Genomic DNA, 22,507 nt, shown 5'->3' with positions numbered 1-22,507 from the left:
GCCGCACAGAGGCGTCGTGCTTCACGTCAAATTCAACCGTCTTCCCATCAGGGGAAAAGACAACCTTCTGCACATCTTCGGGGTCAACGTGACACGCGTCCGCCGCATCACTCACGAACGCACGGGCCAGCTCCTCTGGCTGTGTTTTCAGTACCTCATCCCAACCATCACCGTCGAACTCCTTGCGGTGATGAGAGGCTTGCGTCTACCTGCACTACGACTAGCAACAGGTACCCAGCGATCATCAGTGGGAGCGAAGTTTCCTTCTCCGCCTGCTGCTCCGCCAGCTGGTCCTTCAGCTTCTCAACCTCATCATTGAATGCTTCCAGCGCACGCTCCTTCTCCTCATCAGTTCCGCGAAGCTGCTCCAGCTCTTGCTCCTTAGCAGTCAGCTCGTCCTTCAGTTTCTCGACCTCATCGTTCAGTGCTTCCAGAGCACGTTCCTTCTCCTCATTCGTGTTCTGTAACTGATCGAGCTCCTGCTCCCTCGCAGCCAGCTGCCCATTGAGCTTCTCAATCTCATCGTTCAGTGCATCATGCGCACGACTCTTCTCCTCATCAGTTCCGCGAAGCTGCTCCAGCTCCTCTTCCTTCGCAGCCAGTTGCTCATTCAGCTTCTCAACCTCATCATTGAATGCTTCCAGTGCACGCTCCTTCTCCTCATCACTGGCGCGCAGCTGCTCTAGCTCCTGCTCCCCTGCTTGCAGCTGCTCCTTGAGCAAGTCCATGCCCGTCTTTGGCTGGCCACGTCGGCCATACAACCGCATTACGGAACGGAACGGGCACTCGTCGATGCGATCAGCAATGTCATTGGCCGGCACAGAGGCGTCGTGCTTCACGTCAAATTCAACCGTCTTCCCATCAGGGGAAAAGACAACCTTCTGCACATCTTCGGGGTCAACGTGACACGCGTCCGCCGCATCACTCACGAACGCACGGGCCAGCTCCTCTGGCTGTGTTTTCAGTACCTCATCCCAACCATCACCGTCGAACTCCTTGCGGTGATGAGAGGCTATGCGTCTACCTGCACTACGACTAGCAACAGGTACCCAGCGATCATCGTGGGAGCGAAGTTTCTCATTCTCCGCCTGCTGCTCCGCCAGCTGGTTCTTCAGCTTCTCAACCTCATCATTGAATGCTTCCAGCGCACGCTCCTTTTCCTCATTAGTTCCGCAAAGCTGCTCCAGCTCAGCTCCTGCTCCTTAGCAGTCAGCTCGTCCTTCAGCTTCTCGACCTCATCGTTCAGTGCTTCCAGAGCACGTTCCTTCTCCTCATTCGTGTTCTGTAACTGATCGAGCTCCTGCTCCCTCGCAGCCAGCTGCCCATTGAGCTTCTCAATCTCATCGCTCAGTGCATCATGCGCACGACTCTTCTCCTCATCAGTTCCGCGAAGCTGCTCCAGCTCCTCTTCCTTCGCAGCCAGTTGCTCATTCAGCTTCTCAACCTCATCATTGAATGCTTCCAGTGCACGCTCCTTCTCCTCATCACTGGCGCGCAGCTGCTCTAGCTCCTGCTCCCCTGCTTGCAGCTGCTCCTTGAGCAAGTCCATGCCCGTCTTTGGCTGGCCACGTCGGCCATACAACCGCATTACAGAACGGAACGGGCACTCGTCGATGCGATCAGCAATGTCCTTGGCCGGCACAGAGGCGTCGTGCTTCACGTCAAATTCAACCGTCTTCCCATCAGGGGAAAAGACAACCTTCTGCACATCTTCGGGGTCAACGTGACACGCGTCCGCCGCATCACTCACGAACGCACGGGCCAGCTCCTCTGGCTGTGTTTTCAGTACCTCATCCCAACCATCACCGTCGAACTCCTTGCGGTGATGAGAGGCTATGCGTCTACCTGCACTACGACTAGCAACAGGTACCCAGCGATCATCGTGGGAGCGAAGTTTCTCATTCTCCGCCTGCTGCTCCGCCAGCTGGTCCTTCAGCTTCTCAACCTCATCGTTCAGTGCATCATGCGCACGACTCTTCTCTTCATCAGTTCCGCGAAGCTGCTCCAGCTCTTGCTCCTTAGCAGTCAGCTCGTCCTTCAGTTTCTCGACCTCATCGTTCAGTGCTTCCAGAGCACGTTCATTCTCCTCATTCGTGTTCTGTAACTGATCGAGCTCCTGCTCCCTCGCAGCCAGCTGCCCATTGAGCTTCTCAATCTCATCGTTCAGTGCATCATGCGCACGACTCTTCTCCTCATCAGTTCCGCGAAGCTGCTCCAGCTCCTCTTCCTTCGCAGCCAGTTGCTCATTCAGCTCCTCAACCTCATCATTGAATGCTTCCAGCGCACGCTCCTTCTCCTCATTACTCGCGCACAGCTGCTCTAGCTCCTGCTCCTTAGCAGTCAGCTCGTCCTTCAGTTTCTCGACCTCATCGTTCAGTGCTTCCAGAGCACGTTCATTCTCCTCATTCGTGTTCTGTAACTGATCGAGCTCCTGCTCCCTCGCAGCCAGCTGCCCATTGAGCTTCTCAATCTCATCGTTCAGTGCATCATGCGCACGACTCTTCTCCTCATCAGTTCCGCGAAGCTGCTCCAGCTCCTCTTCCTTCGCAGCCAGTTGCTCATTCAGCTTCTCAACCTCATCATTGAATGCTTCCAGTGCACGCTCCTTCTCCTCATCACTGGCGCGCAGCTGCTCTAGCTCCTGCTCCCCTGCTTGCAGCTGCTCCTTGAGCAAGTCCATGCCCGTCTTTGGCTGGCCACGTCGGCCATACAACCGCATTACGGAACGGAACGGGCACTCGTCGATGCGATCAGCAATGTCCTTGGCCGGCACAGAGGCGTCGTGCTTCACGTCAAATTCAACCGTCTTCCCATCAGGGGAAAAGACAACCTTCTGCACATCTTCGGGGTCAACGTGACACGCGTCCGCCGCATCACTCACGAACGCACGGGCCAGCTCCTCTGGCTGTGTTTTCAGTACCTCATCCCAACCATCACCGTCGAACTCCTTGCGGTGATGAGAGGCTATGCGTCTACCTGCACTACGACTAGCAACAGGTACCCAGCGATCATCGTGGGAGCGAAGTTTCTCATTCTCCGCCTGCTGCTCCGCCAGCTGGTTCTTCAGCTTCTCAACCTCATCATTGAATGCTTCCAGCGCACGCTCCTTTTCCTCATTACTCGCGCACAGCTGCTCTAGCTCTTGCTCCTTAGCAGTCAGCTCGTCCTTCAGTTTCTCAACCTCATCATTCAGTGCTTCCAGAGCACGTTCATTCTCCTCATTCGTGTTCTGTAACTGATCGAGCTCCTGCTCCCTCGCAGCCAGCTGCCCATTGAGCTTCTCAATCTCATCGTTCAGTGCATCATGCGCACGACTCTTCTCCTCATCAGTTCCGCGAAGCTGCTCCAGCTCCTCTTCCTTCGCAGCCAGTTGCTCATTCAGCTTCTCAACCTCATCATTGAATGCTTCCAGCGCACGCTCCTTCTCCTCATCAGTTCCGCGAAGCTGCTCCAGCTCTTGCTCCTTAGCAGTCAGCTCGTCCTTCAGTTTCTCGACCTCATCGTTCAGTGCTTCCAGAGCACGTTCATTCTCCTCATTCGTGTTCTGTAACTGATCGAGCTCCTGCTCCCTCGCAGCCAGCTGCCCATTGAGCTTCTCAATCTCATCGTTCAGTGCATCATGCGCACGACTCTTCTCCTCATCAGTTCCGCGAAGCTGCTCCAGCTCCTCTTCCTTCGCAGCCAGTTGCTCATTCAGCTTCTCAACCTCATCATTGAATGCTTCCAGTGCACGCTCCTTCTCCTCATCACTGGCGCGCAGCTGCTCTAGCTCCTGCTCCTTAGCAGTCAGCTCGTCCTTCAGTTTCTCGACCTCATCGTTCAGTGCTTCCAGAGCACGTTCATTCTCCTCATTCGTGTTCTGTAACTGATCGAGCTCCTGCTCCCTCGCAGCCAGCTGCCCATTGAGCTTCTCAATCTCATCGTTCAGTGCATCATGCGCACGACTCTTCTCCTCATCAGTTCCGCGAAGCTGCTCCAGCTCCTCTTCCTTCGCAGCCAGTTGCTCATTCAGCTTCTCAACCTCATCATTGAATGCTTCCAGTGCACGCTCCTTCTCCTCATCACTGGCGCGCAGCTGCTCTAGCTCCTGCTCCCCTGCTTGCAGCTGCTCCTTGAGCAAGTCCATGCCCGTCTTTGGCTGGCCACGTCGGCCATACAACCGCATTACGGAACGGAACGGGCACTCGTCGATGCGATCAGCAATGTCATTGGCCGGCACAGAGGCGTCGTGCTTCACGTCAAATTCAACCGTCTTCCCATCAGGGGAAAAGACAACCTTCTGCACATCTTCGGGGTCAACGTGACACGCGTCCGCCGCATCACTCACGAACGCACGGGCCAGCTCCTCTGGCTGTGTTTTCAGTACCTCATCCCAACCATCACCGTCGAACTCCTTGCGGTGATGAGAGGCTATGCGTCTAACTGCACTACGACTAGCAACAGGTACCCAGCGATCATCGTGGGAATGAAGTTTCTCATTCTCGGCTCGAAGTTCTTTGAGTTGGTCAGCTATTTTTTTTATTTGATCTCTATAGCGATTTAATGTGGAGTCGTTTTCCTCTTGTGTGTTTTGTAGTTTTTTTATCTTTTCCTTGGATTCTGTTAATTCTTTTAGAGCATCGAGATTTCGTTTGTTGAGGTCGTCGTATTTTTCATCGTGTTCTTTTTTAAGTTTTTCGTTGATATCTTGTTGCTCCTGGAAAAGTTGTTGTATGTTATCGATGGTGTTTTGTGCGTCTTCTATCTGCTGGAGCAAGGCGGTGTTTTTATCATGAAGTTTGTCATTATCGTTGTTTTTGTTCTCTAACTCTTTCATTCCTTCTTCATTTCTAGTTTTTTGAACTTTTAGTTCATAAAGGGCTTGACAAAGCGCCGCATAGAGTTTTGGGCGGTGCATTACGGTCCTTGAGTTGATTCTTTGTGCTTCTTCCTCTGAAATAACGATGACTTCACTGTCACTGTCTTCTACCTTCGTAGCGATGAAGGAGCGTGGAACGGTTACCGGAGAGAGGTCATTTATCGGAGTAAAAGTTACATATGTTGTTTCGGCGCTACTGGTACTCTTGCCGCTAAATGCACTGCTGCCCTCATCGTACCTACGCAACTGCTCGTCTATTCTTGCTTTCCTTGCCATGAGATCCTTCATACGGACCGTGTGTGTTGCTATGGATGTGCTTAGCTCTTCTGTGGTTTGTTGCGAATTGGCTACTTCTTGAAAAACCTGAAAATGATCCACTTGGGCGATGATCCAATCGTAAAAAAGTGGCACCAATGCGTTGGTTCCAGATTGTGTCTTGGCATCGGTTGGAGGAAGACGCATTTGATCTCGGTTCATGCGAATAGTTTCCATGTATTTCCCATTTATATCTTCATACTGTTCAACGCTCATTTCCACTGCCACATCATACTCCATCAGACGCTGAATAAACATGGGGTCACGTACCGCGGCGCGCAGATCCTCCCAGCTCCACGACGCCTGTTCTGTTACTCCCTCATTTAAAGTAGCAATGCACGCCTCAAGCGCCAGACGAAGTGCCGCCGGCGGGAGACGAGTGTTGAATAGATCATGTAAACGCACCTCCTCCACCTCTGCTATAGCGCGACGTGCGTTCTCTATTGTGTCCTTTGCGCGAGCCACTTCAGTCTCATTGCTCCTTCGAATAGCGGCTAATTCCTCTCGAAGCACCATCACTGATCTTTGGCACTCTTGTATTTCCTTTTTAGTGCTTTCCTGTTCTCGGAGCAACGCATTATATACGTCAGCGTTGCGTCCATCCTGTGCATGCCAGCGCTGCAGTAGTGCTTGATGATCGTCCAATTGAAGTATGCGTCCAACAGACCAGCTCCAGTTAGAGGCATGATCAACAAACTCATAGGCAACAACAGACCCAAGCTGCACTGGTTCTTCAGTGGATTGCAGTAGCGCCTCAATAGACGCGTGTCCCTCTTCAGAAGAAAGTATCCGCGCTTGTAGCGAGTACGGTTGCTGCAAATAAATATCCGAACTGGAATCCATGGTTCACTAACAAGAAACAAAAATACACACACTTACTTACAAACACACAATCAGATTGAAAAAATAAAAACAGACGCTTTTCTTCTCTGGTAGTGTTACCTTAAAGTATTGTTTGTAGTGTATGCGGTTATCAAGAGAGGCCTTCTTTTTTTTTTTCCTGCCCACCCCGTTAAACAACGAATGTATTTATGTGTATATCTCTGAAAGGATATACTTGTCAATGCCTGCACTATTCACTCTTTTTTTTTTCTTGTACTATTCTTCAAATTCCTTTACCTCTTGAATGTTATCCTATCCGTACGCTGCCACTAGTAGTAGTAGTAGTAGTAGTAGCAAACGGTAGACAGGGTATATTCTTCACACTCCTTACAAGAGTCAAGCAATGGCAATGCGACGTAATTATACTAGTGTCTGTATATATATATGGAGGGTTTTCACTTTTTTTGGTTGTATTGAGGAGAGTCTAAGAGATGAAAAAAAAAAGAAAAGCAAAGCCCTCCCCCTTACTTTTTGGTGTTTTGATTTCTGTCTCTTTCTAAATATACCTTAAATTTTTTACTTCTTTTATTTTCTTCGGTAGGTGAGAGAGAAGGGTATGTCGTTGTACTATAAGACTCACTGTATTTTCGAGCCGCGACCTTTCTTTTCGCCCTCTTACTTCTTTTTTTTCTTTGTTTGATGTCGTCTCCTATTATTGCTGTTGTTGATCCTCTTTCTTTTTCTTGTCGCTAATCCGCTTAGTGAGTTTGGGGAAGCCCTGCAAACACACAGAAAAAAAAAGTATAGTTATCCCTTTCTATATGTAATGCGTCACCGCTGCTGATTCTATAGCAGATGTGTGTTTATGTATTTGATGCAGAAATAGAACGAGATGATGAAAGAAAAACAGAAAAAAGAGAAATAACGGATAAACACAGGCAAGTATATATTGAAGTGAATCATATCTGCAAGGTAAGAGACTATTCAAAGATTCCCAGTATTTGCAAGAGAAAAAAAAAAGAAAGAAAAGATCCCCCACCCCATCATATTCTCCTCTTCCTTCTAATTTTCATGTATTTTTGCTGTTACGGCATGGAAAGAAGAAAAGAAAAAACAACAAAAAAAACATGCAACATCTATTAATTTTTTTTTTTGCTGCTTTCGCTACTGCTCTCACTGCAATCCCCTCATCCCCACTTTCTTTTTTTCTTATATATATATATATATATATATATATATATATATATATCTTCCCACTTGGCATCTCCAGCATTAATAACAACAACAACACCCATCTCTCCTTCACATCTCCGGCGGGTGATGTGCGGTAAAGACGTGAAATGGTTCAAAGTCCTCCAGCAGCGGATTGAATCCACTGCGTGTGGTGAAGAGTGCCGTCTTATCTCCGCCGAAAGTACGCCAAAACTGCGGATGTGTGAGACTCGACACTTCCTTATGGGAACCGCAGATGTTGCGGTACACCACCGTGAGGTGTTCAAAGTCAGTGGGAAAGCAAATGTCAACCATACCGGCATTGCTGTGCAGAGAGTCGGTGGGTCGACGTAAATAGAGGTCTTTGGCGATGCGTACTTTACTCTGACATACAGGGCCATTCACTCCGGGTAGTGCCTGTCGCACACTAGACCAATCCACAAGGATTAAATGATGTCGTGGGAATTGTGCCGCACAGGTCTCAAGAAAGAGCATTGCTACAGTTGGGATCCAGAGTGTGCGTAAGGGACTGTGCATCCATACCATTTTTGTGATAATCACACGGAGTGGATCATACATGTGGGGTTCAATGCCGTTATGGGGTGGGGGGTCAATGTTATCCCGTCCACCGGTGAGACAGAGAACTTTAAGACTGTGGAAAGACTCCTCTTGTAGCCAGCGTAGATAACGTAAATAACGCAAGATAAGGGGGTCTTTCACAGGGAAATATCGTTCATGCACTGTAGAGAGATTATCATGCTGTTGAAATCCAAACCAGTGCTCATTACAAACACCATCACCACTAAGTACAATACAGTCATGTGGCATACTAGAAAGTAACTCTATACCGAGAATGATACAACGGCGACGCTCTACATCACGCCAGTTTAGAATAGAGATATTATGAATCTTCACATGGTGATAATGTGTAATAAGTCTATTTCGAAGAACCTGTATCAAATACGGATTCTGTTCCACTACGTGGTATTCACACTGTGCATACACCGTAGGAAAGTGTTCGGCGAGGTAGTCTAATACACTTACCGCCAATGCCCCTGTTCCTGCCCCTATATCATACACTACAAGAGGTTCACGTGGATCAAACTTCGCTCGCATCATAGTTACAAGATACTCCGCCAATACCCAGCCGTAGTGTGGTTGGAATAATTGTGTTGGTGTAATACAAGCAGGTGTGGATTCATGAATCTTAGCTACATAATGTTCATAATCGTGTTGATTACGTAAACTTCCAAAGGGTACCGGATCAAAATAACCGGTTGTCATAAGCTGACGGTATTTGCGGTGTAGTTTTGGGTAATATCCCCATTTTTTGTGATAGAGGGCGAAATGAATAAAGTCCCGCATGATAAGTCTACTACCGAGTGAATCATGATCCGCAAGGGCACCTCCCTCAAAAACAAGAAGATCTTCAAATAGTTTTTTATATCGCGCCACACGACGTTCCTCCTCTTGTACTGCCAGTTCATGCAGCCGCATCTCTGAAATAGCGTTACTTGCAGAGGATACAATAGACGGCATACCACTCTTACTTGATAAAGAAGATTGAATAGATGCAGAGGAGCTAACGGCTGAATTCCCAGAAGATTCAAGAGCATCTTTTGGGTAAGATTGGTGATTACGATAGTCAGGAGGCAGTAGAGCACCATCACCAGTTTGACTACTAGTACTACTACTATTTTTATTGTTATTGTTATTGCTTTTTCCATTGTTACTATTACTACTATTGCTACTACTGATTCCTGTAGTAGTGGCAATGTGGAGACGACTGTGAAGCAGCACTTTATTGTGTGTGGTATCACAGTTAGTGGAAAACCGCCTCAGTGGAGTAAGAGAACGTAACAGCATTAACAATATTTACCCTCCTCTCCGTGCGTTGACGTTCTGTGAAATGAAACTATATATGCCTGTCTAAATAAATAATACTATGCCCACCAGTGGGTAACAGTGTAGGCGATATTTACGCCTATTTTCCTTTATGCAATCAAAAAAAAACGAGAAATGAATAATAACAATAATAACAACGCAAAATAGAGGAGAATAGGTCCGTGATAGGCACAACTTACTGCAAGTATACCTTTTAACACTTTAGTTGTTACTTTTCTTTTTTTTTTCTTCTCCAACTACCAGAACCTCTCGCAACATTTTTCCCTCATTGAAATTCCTTTTTTAACGTCATCCGGCGGACAAAGATTGCACACCAGGAATGCAAACAGGAATTCAATTTTTCTTTCAACTCTCCAAACAATACCTTATACCTCTCTTGCAGCCATAGTCTCAATTTCCTACACTTTCCTTCTTTATGTCCCCTCGTTCCAGTTCATGAGTAATTTTCACATCTTCACTATTTCTTTTGAATTAAGGGGAATACACAAATACCCAGAAAAATTCATATAAATATATTTAGATATAGATATTGATAGATATATAGGCGTTCGTGTATATATATATATATATATATATATATATATATATATATATATATATCATCACTCACTGTTTGGGTGAGTCCACCGCACAAGACAAGTGTTCTATTACTGCTGCTACTACTTCTACCGCAATAAACTCTCCATCTTCTGGTCAAACTGAGCAAGTAACTTTTCTCCTCATTGGACACGTTACCAAAGTAAGACTCATAGAAATGAGAAAAAAAAATGAGGTGGTGTGGTTGTCTCTACCAGTCGATTTGAATATTTTGCCTGGTCTCGTAGTAGTACACAGGAACAGAGAAAAAAAAAGAGGATCATAGAATATAATTTCCCAAAACAACAGCAAAAGATTTTTAGAAAGGGATGTAAAAGCAAATTAAGGAGTAAGCGAAGAAAAAAAAAGTAAAGCAACAATGGCGAGAGAAATGTATTTTACACAGCTGCTGAATAATGGTCATCAACGGAATAAGGGTCGTGGTCGTGGTTGTGGTGTTTTGGTTCATTTAAAGGTTGTGACATGCTAAACATTACCATGTCACTTCCCCTCATATTATTATTATTATTATTATTATTATTATTATTATTATTATTATTATTATTATTGCTGTTATTAGTACCATTGTTATCTACAGGTGGCTTATGTTTGTATTTGCGGAAGTCTCTACGTTTTTTAATGGAAAACCACTGACACCACTTACTCCTTTTCTCACTCATCCCCTCCTGAAAACCTTTTGAATTTAACTGCCTTAACCGCCGTTTCTCACGTTTTTTCTCACGCTTTTTCAACACTTGATCGTAGGTTGTCTGGTGTGTTTTGCACAGATAGGCGTGAAAGAGAATAAGTTTACCCAGCACACACATACCAGCCAAACATAGCGCTACTGTAACAAATAGAAAAGTCATATACGCTGAATACTGCGGGGCGTGATAATGGCGCCGTAAAAGGTCCTCATACTTCTCACTATCTTTAAAGGCATCCACGATAACGTACACACCAACGGCGAAAACAAAAGCCATTCCACACCATGCGGTTAACATAAAAGCACAAAATGGTTTATAGTTCGCCACTCCAATGCATGAGTTAAGCCAACGACAATGATGATCAAACCCTGGTACACACTTATCACACACTCCACAGTGTTTACTGCCACTCTTTACAAAACGGCGACAGAATACACACGGATCTGTGCCCGGCGGTGCGGCTTCCTTTGTGAGATCTGTCTGTTCAAGTCGCGGTAAATCGGTAATAAATATAACAGGATCCTCAATACGACTTAGTGATAGTGATATCTTAAGTACAATGGTAACTGAGAACATAATAGACGAAATCACAGCCACGACAATAAGTGTGGCACCACTTAAAAACGGCACATGGAGGCAGTAGTGCAGTACGGCGAGTGCAATAATAACTAACCACGCCACTATCTGCAGTGTGTCTAATGGACATTCAAATCCCGTGCGTCGTGGCCGTACAGGATCACCGTAGACATCCATCCACTGTCCCTCCGCTGGCTCGTGACACAGGAACGACATGATATATTTATAATATTTATTTATATATTTATATATTTATATATATTTATATACACACACTAAATAATTTCTAGTCTACCTTTTCTTTCCTTTTTTGTTTCTTCTTCTTGTTGTTGTTGCTCTTACTTCTTGCACCGTTGCGTTTTCTATCTAGAGATTATTCTCAATTCTCTTTGTTGACCTGCCTTTTATATATATATTCACCTCTTGTTCTTTTTTCTTTCCCTTTGCTCTTTTTTAAATATTTTTTCACTCGCCCACAGCTGTAAAGAAAAGGGTTATAAACAAGTGCTGATACTTCCGTTGGGAGGGAGGGGGAACGGAATTCTTTAGTTGTTGCTGTTGCGGTTCCTTTGTTTGCTTTTTTGCTTGTTTATTCGTTTGGGTTTTTCTTTAATGTGTGATGACAGATGATAACGTCAAGTGAGCACACTGGAAATACGCGGAAAAGGATCGGGCAATGTCACAATAGAGAGACACTGGAGGGGCACCTCCTTCTCTCTCTAACCTTCCCACTCACTCACTTAGTTCGTTAGTCAGTTAGTCGGTTCGTTAGTTCGTTTCACACTCACACGCACAGAGAGAAAAATAAAAATAAAAATAAAAAAAAGAACGAGAGACGCCAGCAGGTCTTGTAGAAGGATGATCCCTTTTTGTGATGGCAGGATCTCAACTTCTAGAGAAGAAGAAATAAGAACTCCTCCACTACTATTCTCTCGCAATACACAGTAAGAAGAGGAAAGAAGAAAAAGAGGAAGCAGAAGAACATATACAAATGAGAATAGGAACAAGAACACATCAGTAAAAGAAAAGAAGCAAAGAGAAAAAGAAACTAAAAAAAAAACATCAGAAAAAAAAGGAAATAAATACAATACTCTGCAAAGCCCTAGAAAGTGGAGAAGTGAGATCGAACTCCGCAGAAGAAGAAAAATGTGGACCCTTGTACTTGTAATTTTGTGCGTAAATTAGGCTACCAAAGTGAAAAATAATTACATGCCACTTGATAATGTGTATATGATTACACATTAAATAAAGAAGAAATACCCATAGATTTTTTTTTTGGATTCTCTTCAACCATAGGCTCCTCATTGTTTTTTTTTTCCACCTCAGCGAATCATAAAGGCGAAACTCAGGGTGATGTCCAAGAGCAATAAGCAGAAGAGAAAAAAATAATCACAATCAAAACAAACCCCACAGACAACTCAAGTACTGCCTTTAGTAATCGAATTCTTTGGTCGAAAGTATAAAGTGTATACAAAAACGCAAACACATGAATCCAACTACAGTGATTGAACGTAGGAGAATATGATGAGCCGCAGGTAGAGAAATAAATAGACACACTCATTCATACACACACACACACACAGATAGACAGATATATACATATATATAAACACGCACCATCAGCATCTGTTTAAGAGAAGTACCCGAGTCAAGTACTTATATTTTATATCATATGCATTTTTTTTTTTTTGTGTGTATTATTATTATTATTATTATTATTATTATTATTATTATTATTATTATTATTATTATTATTATCATCATCATTTATCCACTTCTGCTTTCACTCCCTTTCGTTTTCTCATTCCTTCCATTTTGTGTTGTTGCTTTTTTTTTACTTTTCCTTCCTTCCTTCCATCTGTCTCCCCATCCCCACTGTTTTCCCCTTTCACTTTTCTCGCTTGTATGTTTTACCCCACAATGTTGCCACACTCGCCGCAAACGCCGGTGTGTTTGTCTTCAACTTATCAATAAGTGTATTCACCTGCTGCACAACGGTATTCTCATAGGCGTTGAACTCCTCCTGCAGGTTTGCTTCTGTGTACAGTCGCTTCACCACCGACACCTTCGCCGCATCTTTACTACCGTAATTCGCCTTGAACTCCTCCACTTGCGCCGGTGTGGCCTTTGCGAGAAATGTGACGGCGAGCCATGAACACTTGGCGTCCTCAATATCCGTGCCGATCTTTCCAAGTTTCTCTGGTGGAGTGAAGCAATCCATCACATCATCTTGTACCTGGAAGTATTCGCCCATGAGCATGGCAAGATGCTCTGCGACTTCCATATCGACAGATGACATACCGCCACTGACAAGGAGTCCCATAACAAGAGGGAGTAGATAGGTGTAGAAGGCTGTCTTGTACTTTACGATACGCTTATAATTGGCAAGTGTAAACTCTGCATAATCCGTTGTGGTTGGTTGATGTACATCTGGATCAAGTTTGTTAGAGTCATACATGGAAGTCACATCATACAGCTGACCAATTGCAGTTTTGTAGTCAACGGAATGAAAACGACACAGCAACTCCTGCAGAAAGGAACGTTCTGCAAAGTAGTGCAAGGCCATCATATGTGCCCAGGACTTCAGAATAAGTCCATCGTTAATGGCAGACTGCGCTGTGACGCCTGGATAACGGTACCAGCATGGATTTCCTCTTCGTGTAGTGCTACTGTCCATAATATCATCCTCCACCAGAAAGTGGGCTTGCAGAAATTCAATCATCCATCCACACACACAGGCATCATGAAGAACACGCTCTTTAAGCGCCTCATCATGGTGGTATGAAGATAAGACGGATTCTGCAACATTCAAGACTGTCATGCCTCGGTTGTATTTTCCACCCAAACATGTTCTATCCATCATTGTTTTAAGGTATTTTACACGGTTAGGGTCCATCTCATAATCGGTATCCAGCTGTTGCAGCAAGAATGTCTGGATCTCCTTGTAAACCTGCATAAACCTCTCCATGGTTACAGTTACTTAAAATTTAATAATAAATCAGTAATATGATTCTTATCTGTTGCTCTTCTTTACTTGTTCTAAAGTTCCCTTTTTTTTTTATTGTAGAAAGCATAAAAGAGGAAGAAAGAAAGAATGTGAATAATAAAACGGGAGGAAGACATCTTCAAACAAATAAATAAATAAATAAATAAATAAAAATGCCTAATTAAGTTTAAATTCTCAAAAAAAAGATGACACATCCACAAACAAGGTTTCTCGGGTCACTTTTTTTGTTCATTCCGTAAAAAGACACTACTCACACAGACACGCATGTACAGAAAAAGAGAAAGAGAGAAGGAAAAATGGGAGAAAGGAGAAGATATTTTTTCTTGCCCTTTTATTTTCTTTTTTTTCTTTTTCTTTTACTTGACCTAGCTCATTGCTGTCTTTTTTTTTCTTCATTATTCTAATCTTTCTCTTGCTGGATTTGAATATTTTCCTTGGAGTAAACACAAGCTCTGCATTGCATAGAAAAATTGTGTTGGTCAGCTGTCGTCCAATAATATATATATATATATATATATATATATATGTACGTATCTACATGTGCTTCGATCTTCGCAATCATAATCACACTTTACACTCTCAATACCCCGCTACTCTACTTGGCACGACAACGCCAACACACTTCTTTTATTTTTCCTTTCTATTCTTTTTTTATTGTTCTTTTTTCTTTTTTTTTCATTTCCTTTGCTTCCCTCCTTCCTTCAGTTCCTGTTTCGTTTCCACGTCACTTTACTTATCGGTCACCAACAAGCAGGACGGGATGTCCGTCACCGCCGTGGGTTCGGTCAGTCTCTTTCAACAACAAATTAATTTCCTCTACGAGACGCAGGCAGTCTGTCTTGACGTTAAGATAGTAACTTTCCCTCCCCTTCAGTCGTACAAACTCCTCAAGAGAGAAGGCAGACTGTCGCAGGTGTCGTAAACGTCCCTCCAATGTAGACATTGAACGGAATGCAGCATCTTCATTAAGTCGTTTTCGCATATTTTCATTAGATGTACTGGCTGCGTTCATTTGTTGTTTGCAAGAATCACGTAATTTTGTGAGAAACCCCCGCTCAGTAACAAGATCCGCACGACGTTTCTCAACACTACGTCGTAGAGCTTCCAGATCACTGTACTTTACCATATCCTGTGATTGTTCCTCCATTTTAAGGGCATGTGCTTCCAACTCTTTCTTAATCTTGCTGTCAAGACTCTCTACCTTTTCAAGTTCCGTCTTGCGTTCGAGTAATTCCTTTTGAAGACGTTGATGGGTAACTTGATCATTTTGAATCTGATTACGTTTCGCATCTACTTCAGTTTCTAATGCCTGCAAAGCACTTGGAGCTCCTTCACGGGGCATTTGTTTACGGAGTTCAAGAGCCTGTGAGATGCGTTCAAGCAAAAGTGAAATATTCTGCTGAACAGCGGCGATCTTTTCAGCCTCTTCCTTCTGCTTCTCTGGAAGAGAATCCATGAATTTTTGTAATTCACGATCTTTTTCCTGTAATTCTTGAAATGCCTTGAGATTTTCTCCACTGTAGCTTTTTAACTCTTCATCAAGTAAATTGCATCGACTTCTGGACTCACCCAGAGTCTCACGTGTCTCATTTACTTGTCGTTCTAATACTTCAATATCACCACGTGCACTTTTGACTTGTTTAATAAGTAGTTGACGTTCTTCTTCTACTGAAAGTGCACATTGTTTAGTGAGTTCCTCCTTTAGCTGACGTTTGTGTAGAATTTCACGCAAAATATCGGCTGCTCGTTTTTTATCAGGATCCGTAGCAAGTTTTGTCATTAATAACTCTTGTCTAGCAGTCAATGTGCGTACTTGATGTTGACGATTAAGTACAGCATCTGAAACTCCAAAGGCTTCTTCACGTGTGGCATTGTACAGACTGTAATCTTGGTTCTCTGCAATAAGGCGTCGATCTAATTGCTGAATCTCCTCCTCCAAAGTTTGCATATTCTTTTTCGCCTGTGTTTCCGCTTCCTTTACGTTAAGAAACAGTTGATCCACCTGTTTCCGTTGTTCAATATTCAGCTGGGTTAGTTTCGTAGCCTGTTCCTTCACACTGTTCGCATCCTGTGATGTGCTCTTCTCTACTGCGAGATTAATATCGGCAAGAGTCCCCTTCAACTTTGTAATCTCATCTGTCAAGCTCTTATTTCTTTGTTGCAGCTGCACCAGCACTGAGCTATTCTTCCCGATAAGCTCCTCCTGCTCATTAAGCCGCTCAATCTCTGTCGTCAGCTCCGTGATCTTTGGCCGCAGCAATCCAATGTAGTAACTGCGATCGCCCACTTGCCGGCCGGGGCCCGCATTCCCAGACCGCGTGGCGGCCCGCATGCCCTCCAGCGTGACGGGGGCCCGGGCAGTCACATTGACGGCCTGCTGGAGACTCTCGCCCATTCCGGCCACTTGGGCCCCGGGGCGCATCTGCGAACCCGGCCGCATCTGCGAACCCGGCCGCATCTGCGATCCCGGCCGGAGACTTGAGCCGGGCCGCAGGGTATTCGTCTGGCCGAGGCCAATAGTACCGCCGAAGCCTCCCTGCATGGTGTATCAACAAATATCACACACTCAGTGGGAGTGTGTGTGTGGTAGATGTCAAGTACCTTTCCCTGTTCTGTTTGCTTCCTTTTTTTTTCTTATCGCTTGTTTGATTTTTTTGCTTGTTTCGTATTATTGCACAGGTAACGCGCTATTTCTACTTTTCCAATAGTGTTTTTGTTATTTTTTCTCTTTTTAGATTGGTGTATTGAGCCCTTATCTGTGTTGTGGCCGACTTTCCACAAAGTGGGAAAGGGCGGTAGATTAAGAAGAAAAAAAAGAAAGAAAAAAAGAAAAAAGAACCAAAGAAGCAAGAAAATGAGTACACTACATCTGGTGTGTCTTTTTTTTTTTTTGCGCTATTAAATTTTTTTCCTGTTATTTTCTTTGGATGGTATTTACTACTTTTTTTTATTTCGTTGCATCTTCTCGTTTAGGAAATGAGTTAAGAAGAAGATCACGACTCTCAGCGGAAAACGCGCACGTGTGAATGTGTCTGTCAGTATGCGCGCTACCGCTAACACTGGGGCACCAATATCATCAGAATTATCAGTAGCACCAACAATTTACTCGGCACAGAGAAACGGGAAATAGAGAATTAAGAGATCAGGAGAAAAACTAAAAAGAAAACGAAAAAAAAAATGGCATGCGCACGTGACCTCCTTCCGTGTGCATCACAATGGCAATAATAATAATAATAATAATGAGAATATAATAGAATATGTACTTTCTCTTTTCTTTTTCTTTTTCTCTCTCGTCTTTCATACTTTTCCTTTATTTCCCTTGTATTCTCTTTCTTTTTTTTCTCGCTTTAAAACATATATATATATATATATATATAACAGATTAATCTGGTGGTTTACGCTACTAGGCACTTTCCCTTCATTGGCAATATAATATGCCCCTATCTCTCTTTTTTTTCCTTTTTTTCCCTGTTTCTTTCTTTCTTTCCTTCTTTTTCTTTCCGGATCACCCCGCATCTGCTACACACAACGTAAGCCTCACGTCAGCTGTACCCCCTCCTCTGTGGATCACCAGTCCATATCATCTACGCGACTACGTTTCGGCATCTGATCATCCTCTACCTCCTCTTCAATAATCAAACGCTGTCGTCGTCCACCTCTTCCTCGGCTGCGGCCCTCTCCTGCCGTTCCCTGCACTTCCTCATCCTCCTCATCCTCCTCATCCATCACAAACTCCGGGAACTCTTCATCCTCCTCATCCTCTAAGGCATCCAACTCGGCACGGTCCTCCTCCTGGTCCAGCACACGCTCAAAGGCCTCACGGCTGCAGTTCATTACACTATCATATGTGCCCTTACGCAGACGGTCCAGAAGCTCCTTCTCAATCTCCAGTTCTAAACGAGCGGCAGCCTCAGCCTTCTCTTCACGACGCAACAATTTATCCTCCTGTCGTTTATTAACAGATACGTACTCTACCTTTGGTTCCATCAACATCTTTCGGCGACGCATAAGGTATTGCTTCAACCGCAGCAGACGGGCCTTGACTTTGTTCACAAGTTTCTGATCCCACCACTGCAGCTCCTCGTCGATCTGTGCGAGGGCACGTGGGAAGCTAACGTCAAGACGTACCTTCTCCCATTGTCGACGTGGTAAATGGGCACGCTCTGCAGTCTTAATATACAAATACAGTTCATCTTCATGCTCAATGATAGTTGCGTACTGTGCATTAGAGAGTGGACAGACACCACGCTGACAGAGACCTGTCACATTGTATGGATTACGACAGAAACGTGCTTTTTCATCATGTGTTTTAACTTTAAAGGAGCAGAAGTTCTGCCCCATAATGTTCCACATCGCATCATCGTGATTCATGGCGTCTAGGCGGTGGGTATGTTATGGTTTTCTTTAAAGTGGGTGTGAAAATATATGTTCCTGATTGTGCGTAATGTGGAACAATTCGTGTATAGTTTTTCTTTTTTCCTTCTTATCTTATTCTTCCCGGAGTTGTAGTACCCTGCACTTCTCTCCCTCTTTTCCTAGAGGTAAGTTTTGCACTGTCCTTCACGTGAAACTGAATAACTCGACCTTTTTTTCTTTCATTTAAATAAGGCGCGAATCAAAATTAAACGAAAAAGAAAAGATCGAAGAGGAAGTAAAGGCCAAAAATATATACATACATACAACAATACACCATAAATGATGCATGTTTCTAGAAGAAAATTAAGATATGCCCTGACCTAGAAAGCCGAGTCAGAAGAAAAAGAGATTTTTTTTTAACACAACAGTAACAACAGTAGCTATGACTTTGTTGATACCTGTTTATCTTCCGTTCTGCTACCCTGAACCATCAATGGGTGGTCACGGCCCAGAAAGTCTCCAAGAGCAGCAATAGCTGTAGTTCCAAAAGGAACATTAAGTACACGCAACTTCACTGCCTCCGTCAGGCAACGTTCAAGATCACCGGCGAGAAAGAGTGTCACCACCAGTGCGCAGCGGTGATTATGACTCTGGGGATTCCCCAGAAGTATCTCCCGCAGTCGTCGTTCGCTACAAGTATCACTACGCCACGTAAAGGGCATAGCAGATATTAATCGGTATGTCGCCCGTACACGTGCCGCATCGCTTCCAATCTCCATACAGTAATCTGTGTACTGTGTTTCAAGTCGCTGCATGTGTGCCTCTGCGCTTCTGCCTTGTACCATTTGTGCCAGTGCGACCCATGCGAGACATAATGCGATACTTCCATCCACATTGTTATCTCCATCACAATGCGGCAACACCGCATCTAGTGTGTCGAGGGCGCGCTGAAAGAACTTACCCGCGTATTCCGCTTTACCCTCCGCCATCAGTCTTTTACCCATTCCAACGAGTTTGGAGACATCTACCATTAAGCGGGCCTCCCCATCCTGTGCAGTTGTAGAGGGAGTAGATGTGGGAGAAAACGAAGCAGAAGCAGAAGAGGATAATACTGCAACTTTACCTCCACGTTGGTACGATGAGAGACGTTCACAAAGATGTATCATCTCATTCATCATACTTGAAAGGGGTTTTCTAAATGTATCAGCGATTGTTTGTCGGTATACCACTGCCAAGAGCGGTGTCCCCTGTTCTTTACCCAATTGCTGTTTCGCTGCCGCAAAGGCGTTACTGCTGCACTCCCAAAAGTGCAACTCTAATTTAGTTCCATGCGCCTCAGCGGCCGCTCGCACCGTATCTTCAAATTTCGATAACTCTTCCGCCTTCACATTATCGCCTACAGTCTCATAACAGAGTAACAGTCGGTCACTTCCGTTTGGGGTAAAAACTGAGCGGAAATCCTCCACGCTACAGATGGTACTCGATGAAAAGGCAGATCCCGCCATTATTTACTCAAAAAAAAAGGAGAGATTTTTCTTTATAAGTAAATAAATTTAAAAAAAGTAACAATTAGAAAAAAGAGTAACGTTTTGTTATATCAGTAATAAAGAGAAGCAAAACGATAAGAAGAAGAAGAAGGAAGAAAAAGGTGTAATTTCTGGATAATAGAAAAAAAAAATTGGAGATAAATATTACAAATATTTAAAACGACATATGAATCGAAAAAGAACTATTTTTCTGTACATGTTCCAGGTTTGTCTTGCCCTAACACAAACCGCAAGTTCACTTTTTGATACTCTTCAAGTCCGGTAACGCTAACACACTTTCCGTACTCATAGACGACATGTTTCGTTTCACCATTAGCGGTGTAGATACCCTCACCATGAGGCAATTCATTGTGCCACGTTCCGCAAAATGTTCCTCCACCTTTAATCTTCATTTCTCCCTTGCCGTGTTTTTTGTCATCCCGCCATTCACCACTGTACTCTACATCTTCAGAACGATACACCCCCCATCCTTCTCGCTTACCATAGCGAAAACCACCCTCGTAACTCTGTTTCTGTGCCTGATTGATATATTTCCCCTCACCATGAAACATAGCATTAAGCCACTCTCCTTCATACATGGAGCCATCAGCGTACCTGCACTTTCCTTTTCCATGCACTGCATCATGGCACCAATCTCCATCGTACTGAAGAAAAGCACTCGAGTACACTCCCACACCGTGGCGAAGTCCGTGGTGCCACTCCCCCACGTATGTGTCGCCGTTAAAAAACGTCAGAGTTCCTCGTCCGTGCTCCCTACCGGCAATCCAATGTCCCTCGTATTTACCTCCAATTGGAACAAGATATGTTCCTTGACCCTCGTATAAACCATTGATCCATTCACCCTTGTATACATGACCATCGTTGTAAACATACTCACCATAACCCTCCAGGCGACCATCAACAAATTCTCCCATGTACATACCTTCGGGTTCTACTAATTCTCCACGTCCATGCCATTTTCCATCCTGCCATTTCCCACTGTAAAATGTACCAAAATCAGGGCTGTGACAGGCTCCTGTTCCGTTGCGCAACCCAAGAAACCATTCACCTTCGTAAAGATCATTTGCTTCCACTCGCTTCATATAACCAGTTCCATGCATGCGACAACCCTTCCAATTACCTTCATATACATCGCCATTTTCAAAGACGAATGATTGATACCCTTCAGGTCTAAGTCTTGTCTGACGTTCATGAATAGCTAGGGTTAAATCAGTAAGAAGTTGCTGTGTAGTTAGTGAAGCTTGTTGATCTATAATTTCCATCTCTTGTCGCCGTTCGATTTGTTTTCGTAATACTTGTAGTCTGGACCTCTTTTGCTGCAATGCGTGCCGTCCCTCCAGAGATCGCATATCGAGTGAAAGCATGGCTGCTCGCTGCATCTCCAGAGACTGCTGTAAAATAGCTGCTCCGTTTGGTGGAAAGGCAAGCGGATTTAACAGGGATTGTTCTCCAGGCGACGTCTTTGAAGACGTTGATGAAGCATGTGCTGCAAGTGACATTTTGTTTTTTCGTTTTTCTTTCTTTCAAGATAAAGAGACAACAGTCACCCTGTACAGACACACTAGAGTGCTTGCTAGGTTAGAAAAAGGTACCAAGCACAGAGGAAAAATAGAGAGAACCAGAAAAAAATAAACGAATAAGGGTCATTCCTTCGCACGAAAATAAAATAGATTAAAAAAAATAATATGTAAACAAGAAATATTTAACGCCACTATTACCATGTAGATAGCAGCAACAAAAAAAGAATTTCTAAGACAAAAAAAAGGGACCATATGAAAGAAATACAGAAAAGAAAAAAAAACTCTATATTTATGTGTCCTCCAACATATCACCCCCTTTCGCAAACAAGCACCAATGCGTCTACTTTCCACGCATTTGCATCATGACGTTTTTAAACTCCTCAAAGGACACTTCACCGTCACCGTCCTCATCGGCTTCTGCAATCATCTCACGCAATACGTCATCGCCAGGATTCTCACCCAGTAGCTTCGACACTTCCTTCAGGTTTTCAAATGAAATCTTTCCCTTCTTGTCAAGGTCAAATAGCTGAAATGCCTTCAGTACCTCTTCCGGTGAATCCTTCTGGGCCATACGTGACTTCACCACACGCTCAAACTCGCCGTACTCAATCAGGCCATTGGCGTCCGTGTCCATTGTGCGGATCATACGCTCCACCTCATCCCGCGGCAGATCACCAAAACCGAGTCCCTTCATTGCCAGTGCCATCTCTTCTGCATCAATGGCACCGGAGCCGTCGGCATCGAAAAGGTTGAACGCCTCTCGGATTTGCTCATCAGTAAGTGCGGCCATTGTTTATCAGTGTATTTGTGCTGCTCGCAAACAAGAAAAACTTTAACAAAAAAAACTGTAGAAGAACTATTGAAAACCTCACCACCTGGTAGAAGAAATTAATCTAAAACTACGGATGAAAGGATTAAAAAAATGGCAAAAATAAAGAAAATAAGGTCAAAAGATTGTTTCCCATCATTATGCAAAAAACAATATTCATTATTTAGCATATATGGATTAAGTTTATCTCAGTCCACGAGATCCTGACTGTCCTCTCACTAAAAGAAAGAACAATGAGTATATATAGACTCCTTCATACCTCTAAAAAACAAAAAAC

At 44.1% G+C, this 22,507-nt stretch overlaps 9 protein-coding genes across 9 annotated transcripts; all 9 read right to left on the bottom strand.

Annotated features, from left to right (window-relative positions):
- Positions 1–167: 167 nt before the first annotated feature.
- LSM04_006056 (uncharacterized protein) lies at positions 168–6,016 on the bottom strand (the record flags this gene model as incomplete). The annotated part of the gene is made up of 2 exons (XM_067331913.1): positions 168–1,187; positions 1,235–6,016. The coding sequence occupies 2 exons, from the start codon at positions 6,014–6,016 to the stop codon at positions 168–170; spliced, it is 5,802 nt and encodes a 1,933-aa protein (XP_067194199.1).
- Positions 6,017–7,297: 1,281 nt separating this feature from the next.
- LSM04_005987 (Protein arginine methyltransferase NDUFAF7) lies at positions 7,298–9,073 on the bottom strand (the record flags this gene model as incomplete). The annotated part of the gene is made up of 1 exon (XM_067331912.1): positions 7,298–9,073. The coding sequence occupies one exon, from the start codon at positions 9,071–9,073 to the stop codon at positions 7,298–7,300; it is 1,776 nt and encodes a 591-aa protein (XP_067194197.1).
- Positions 9,074–10,086: 1,013 nt separating this feature from the next.
- On the bottom strand, positions 10,087–11,187 carry LSM04_001647 (Palmitoyltransferase; the record flags this gene model as incomplete). The annotated part of the gene is made up of 1 exon (XM_067331911.1): positions 10,087–11,187. The coding sequence occupies one exon, from the start codon at positions 11,185–11,187 to the stop codon at positions 10,087–10,089; it is 1,101 nt and encodes a 366-aa protein (XP_067194156.1).
- A 1,672-nt stretch (positions 11,188–12,859) lies between these two features.
- On the bottom strand, positions 12,860–13,939 carry LSM04_002323 (Polyprenyl synthetase; the record flags this gene model as incomplete). The annotated part of the gene is made up of 1 exon (XM_067331910.1): positions 12,860–13,939. One exon carries the CDS (start codon positions 13,937–13,939, stop codon positions 12,860–12,862), a length of 1,080 nt encoding a protein of 359 aa, XP_067194166.1.
- Positions 13,940–14,711: 772 nt separating this feature from the next.
- LSM04_003592 (uncharacterized protein) lies at positions 14,712–16,520 on the bottom strand (the record flags this gene model as incomplete). Its single annotated transcript, XM_067331908.1, has 1 exon — positions 14,712–16,520. The coding sequence occupies one exon, from the start codon at positions 16,518–16,520 to the stop codon at positions 14,712–14,714; it is 1,809 nt and encodes a 602-aa protein (XP_067194176.1).
- Positions 16,521–17,545: 1,025 nt separating this feature from the next.
- LSM04_002273 (Ribosomal L28e/Mak16) lies at positions 17,546–18,349 on the bottom strand (the record flags this gene model as incomplete). The annotated part of the gene is made up of 1 exon (XM_067331907.1): positions 17,546–18,349. One exon carries the CDS (start codon positions 18,347–18,349, stop codon positions 17,546–17,548), a length of 804 nt encoding a protein of 267 aa, XP_067194165.1.
- Positions 18,350–18,774: 425 nt separating this feature from the next.
- On the bottom strand, positions 18,775–19,839 carry LSM04_001147 (uncharacterized protein; the record flags this gene model as incomplete). Its single annotated transcript, XM_067331906.1, has 1 exon — positions 18,775–19,839. The coding sequence occupies one exon, from the start codon at positions 19,837–19,839 to the stop codon at positions 18,775–18,777; it is 1,065 nt and encodes a 354-aa protein (XP_067194149.1).
- A 224-nt stretch (positions 19,840–20,063) lies between these two features.
- Positions 20,064–21,380, bottom strand: LSM04_000246 (MORN motif; the record flags this gene model as incomplete). The annotated part of the gene is made up of 1 exon (XM_067331905.1): positions 20,064–21,380. One exon carries the CDS (start codon positions 21,378–21,380, stop codon positions 20,064–20,066), a length of 1,317 nt encoding a protein of 438 aa, XP_067194140.1.
- Positions 21,381–21,741: 361 nt separating this feature from the next.
- On the bottom strand, positions 21,742–22,191 carry LSM04_006012 (EF-hand domain; the record flags this gene model as incomplete). The annotated part of the gene is made up of 1 exon (XM_067331904.1): positions 21,742–22,191. One exon carries the CDS (start codon positions 22,189–22,191, stop codon positions 21,742–21,744), a length of 450 nt encoding a protein of 149 aa, XP_067194198.1.
- Positions 22,192–22,507: the final 316 nt, after the last annotated feature.

The sequence above is a fragment of the Trypanosoma melophagium genome (assembly GCF_022059095.1).
Source record: "Trypanosoma melophagium isolate St. Kilda chromosome Unknown ctg13segment0, whole genome shotgun sequence".
Classification (NCBI taxonomy): Eukaryota; Euglenozoa; class Kinetoplastea; order Trypanosomatida; family Trypanosomatidae; genus Trypanosoma; species Trypanosoma melophagium.
The sequence above is the reverse complement of the archived record's forward strand: the minus strand, read 5'-3'. Positions and strand labels throughout refer to the sequence as shown.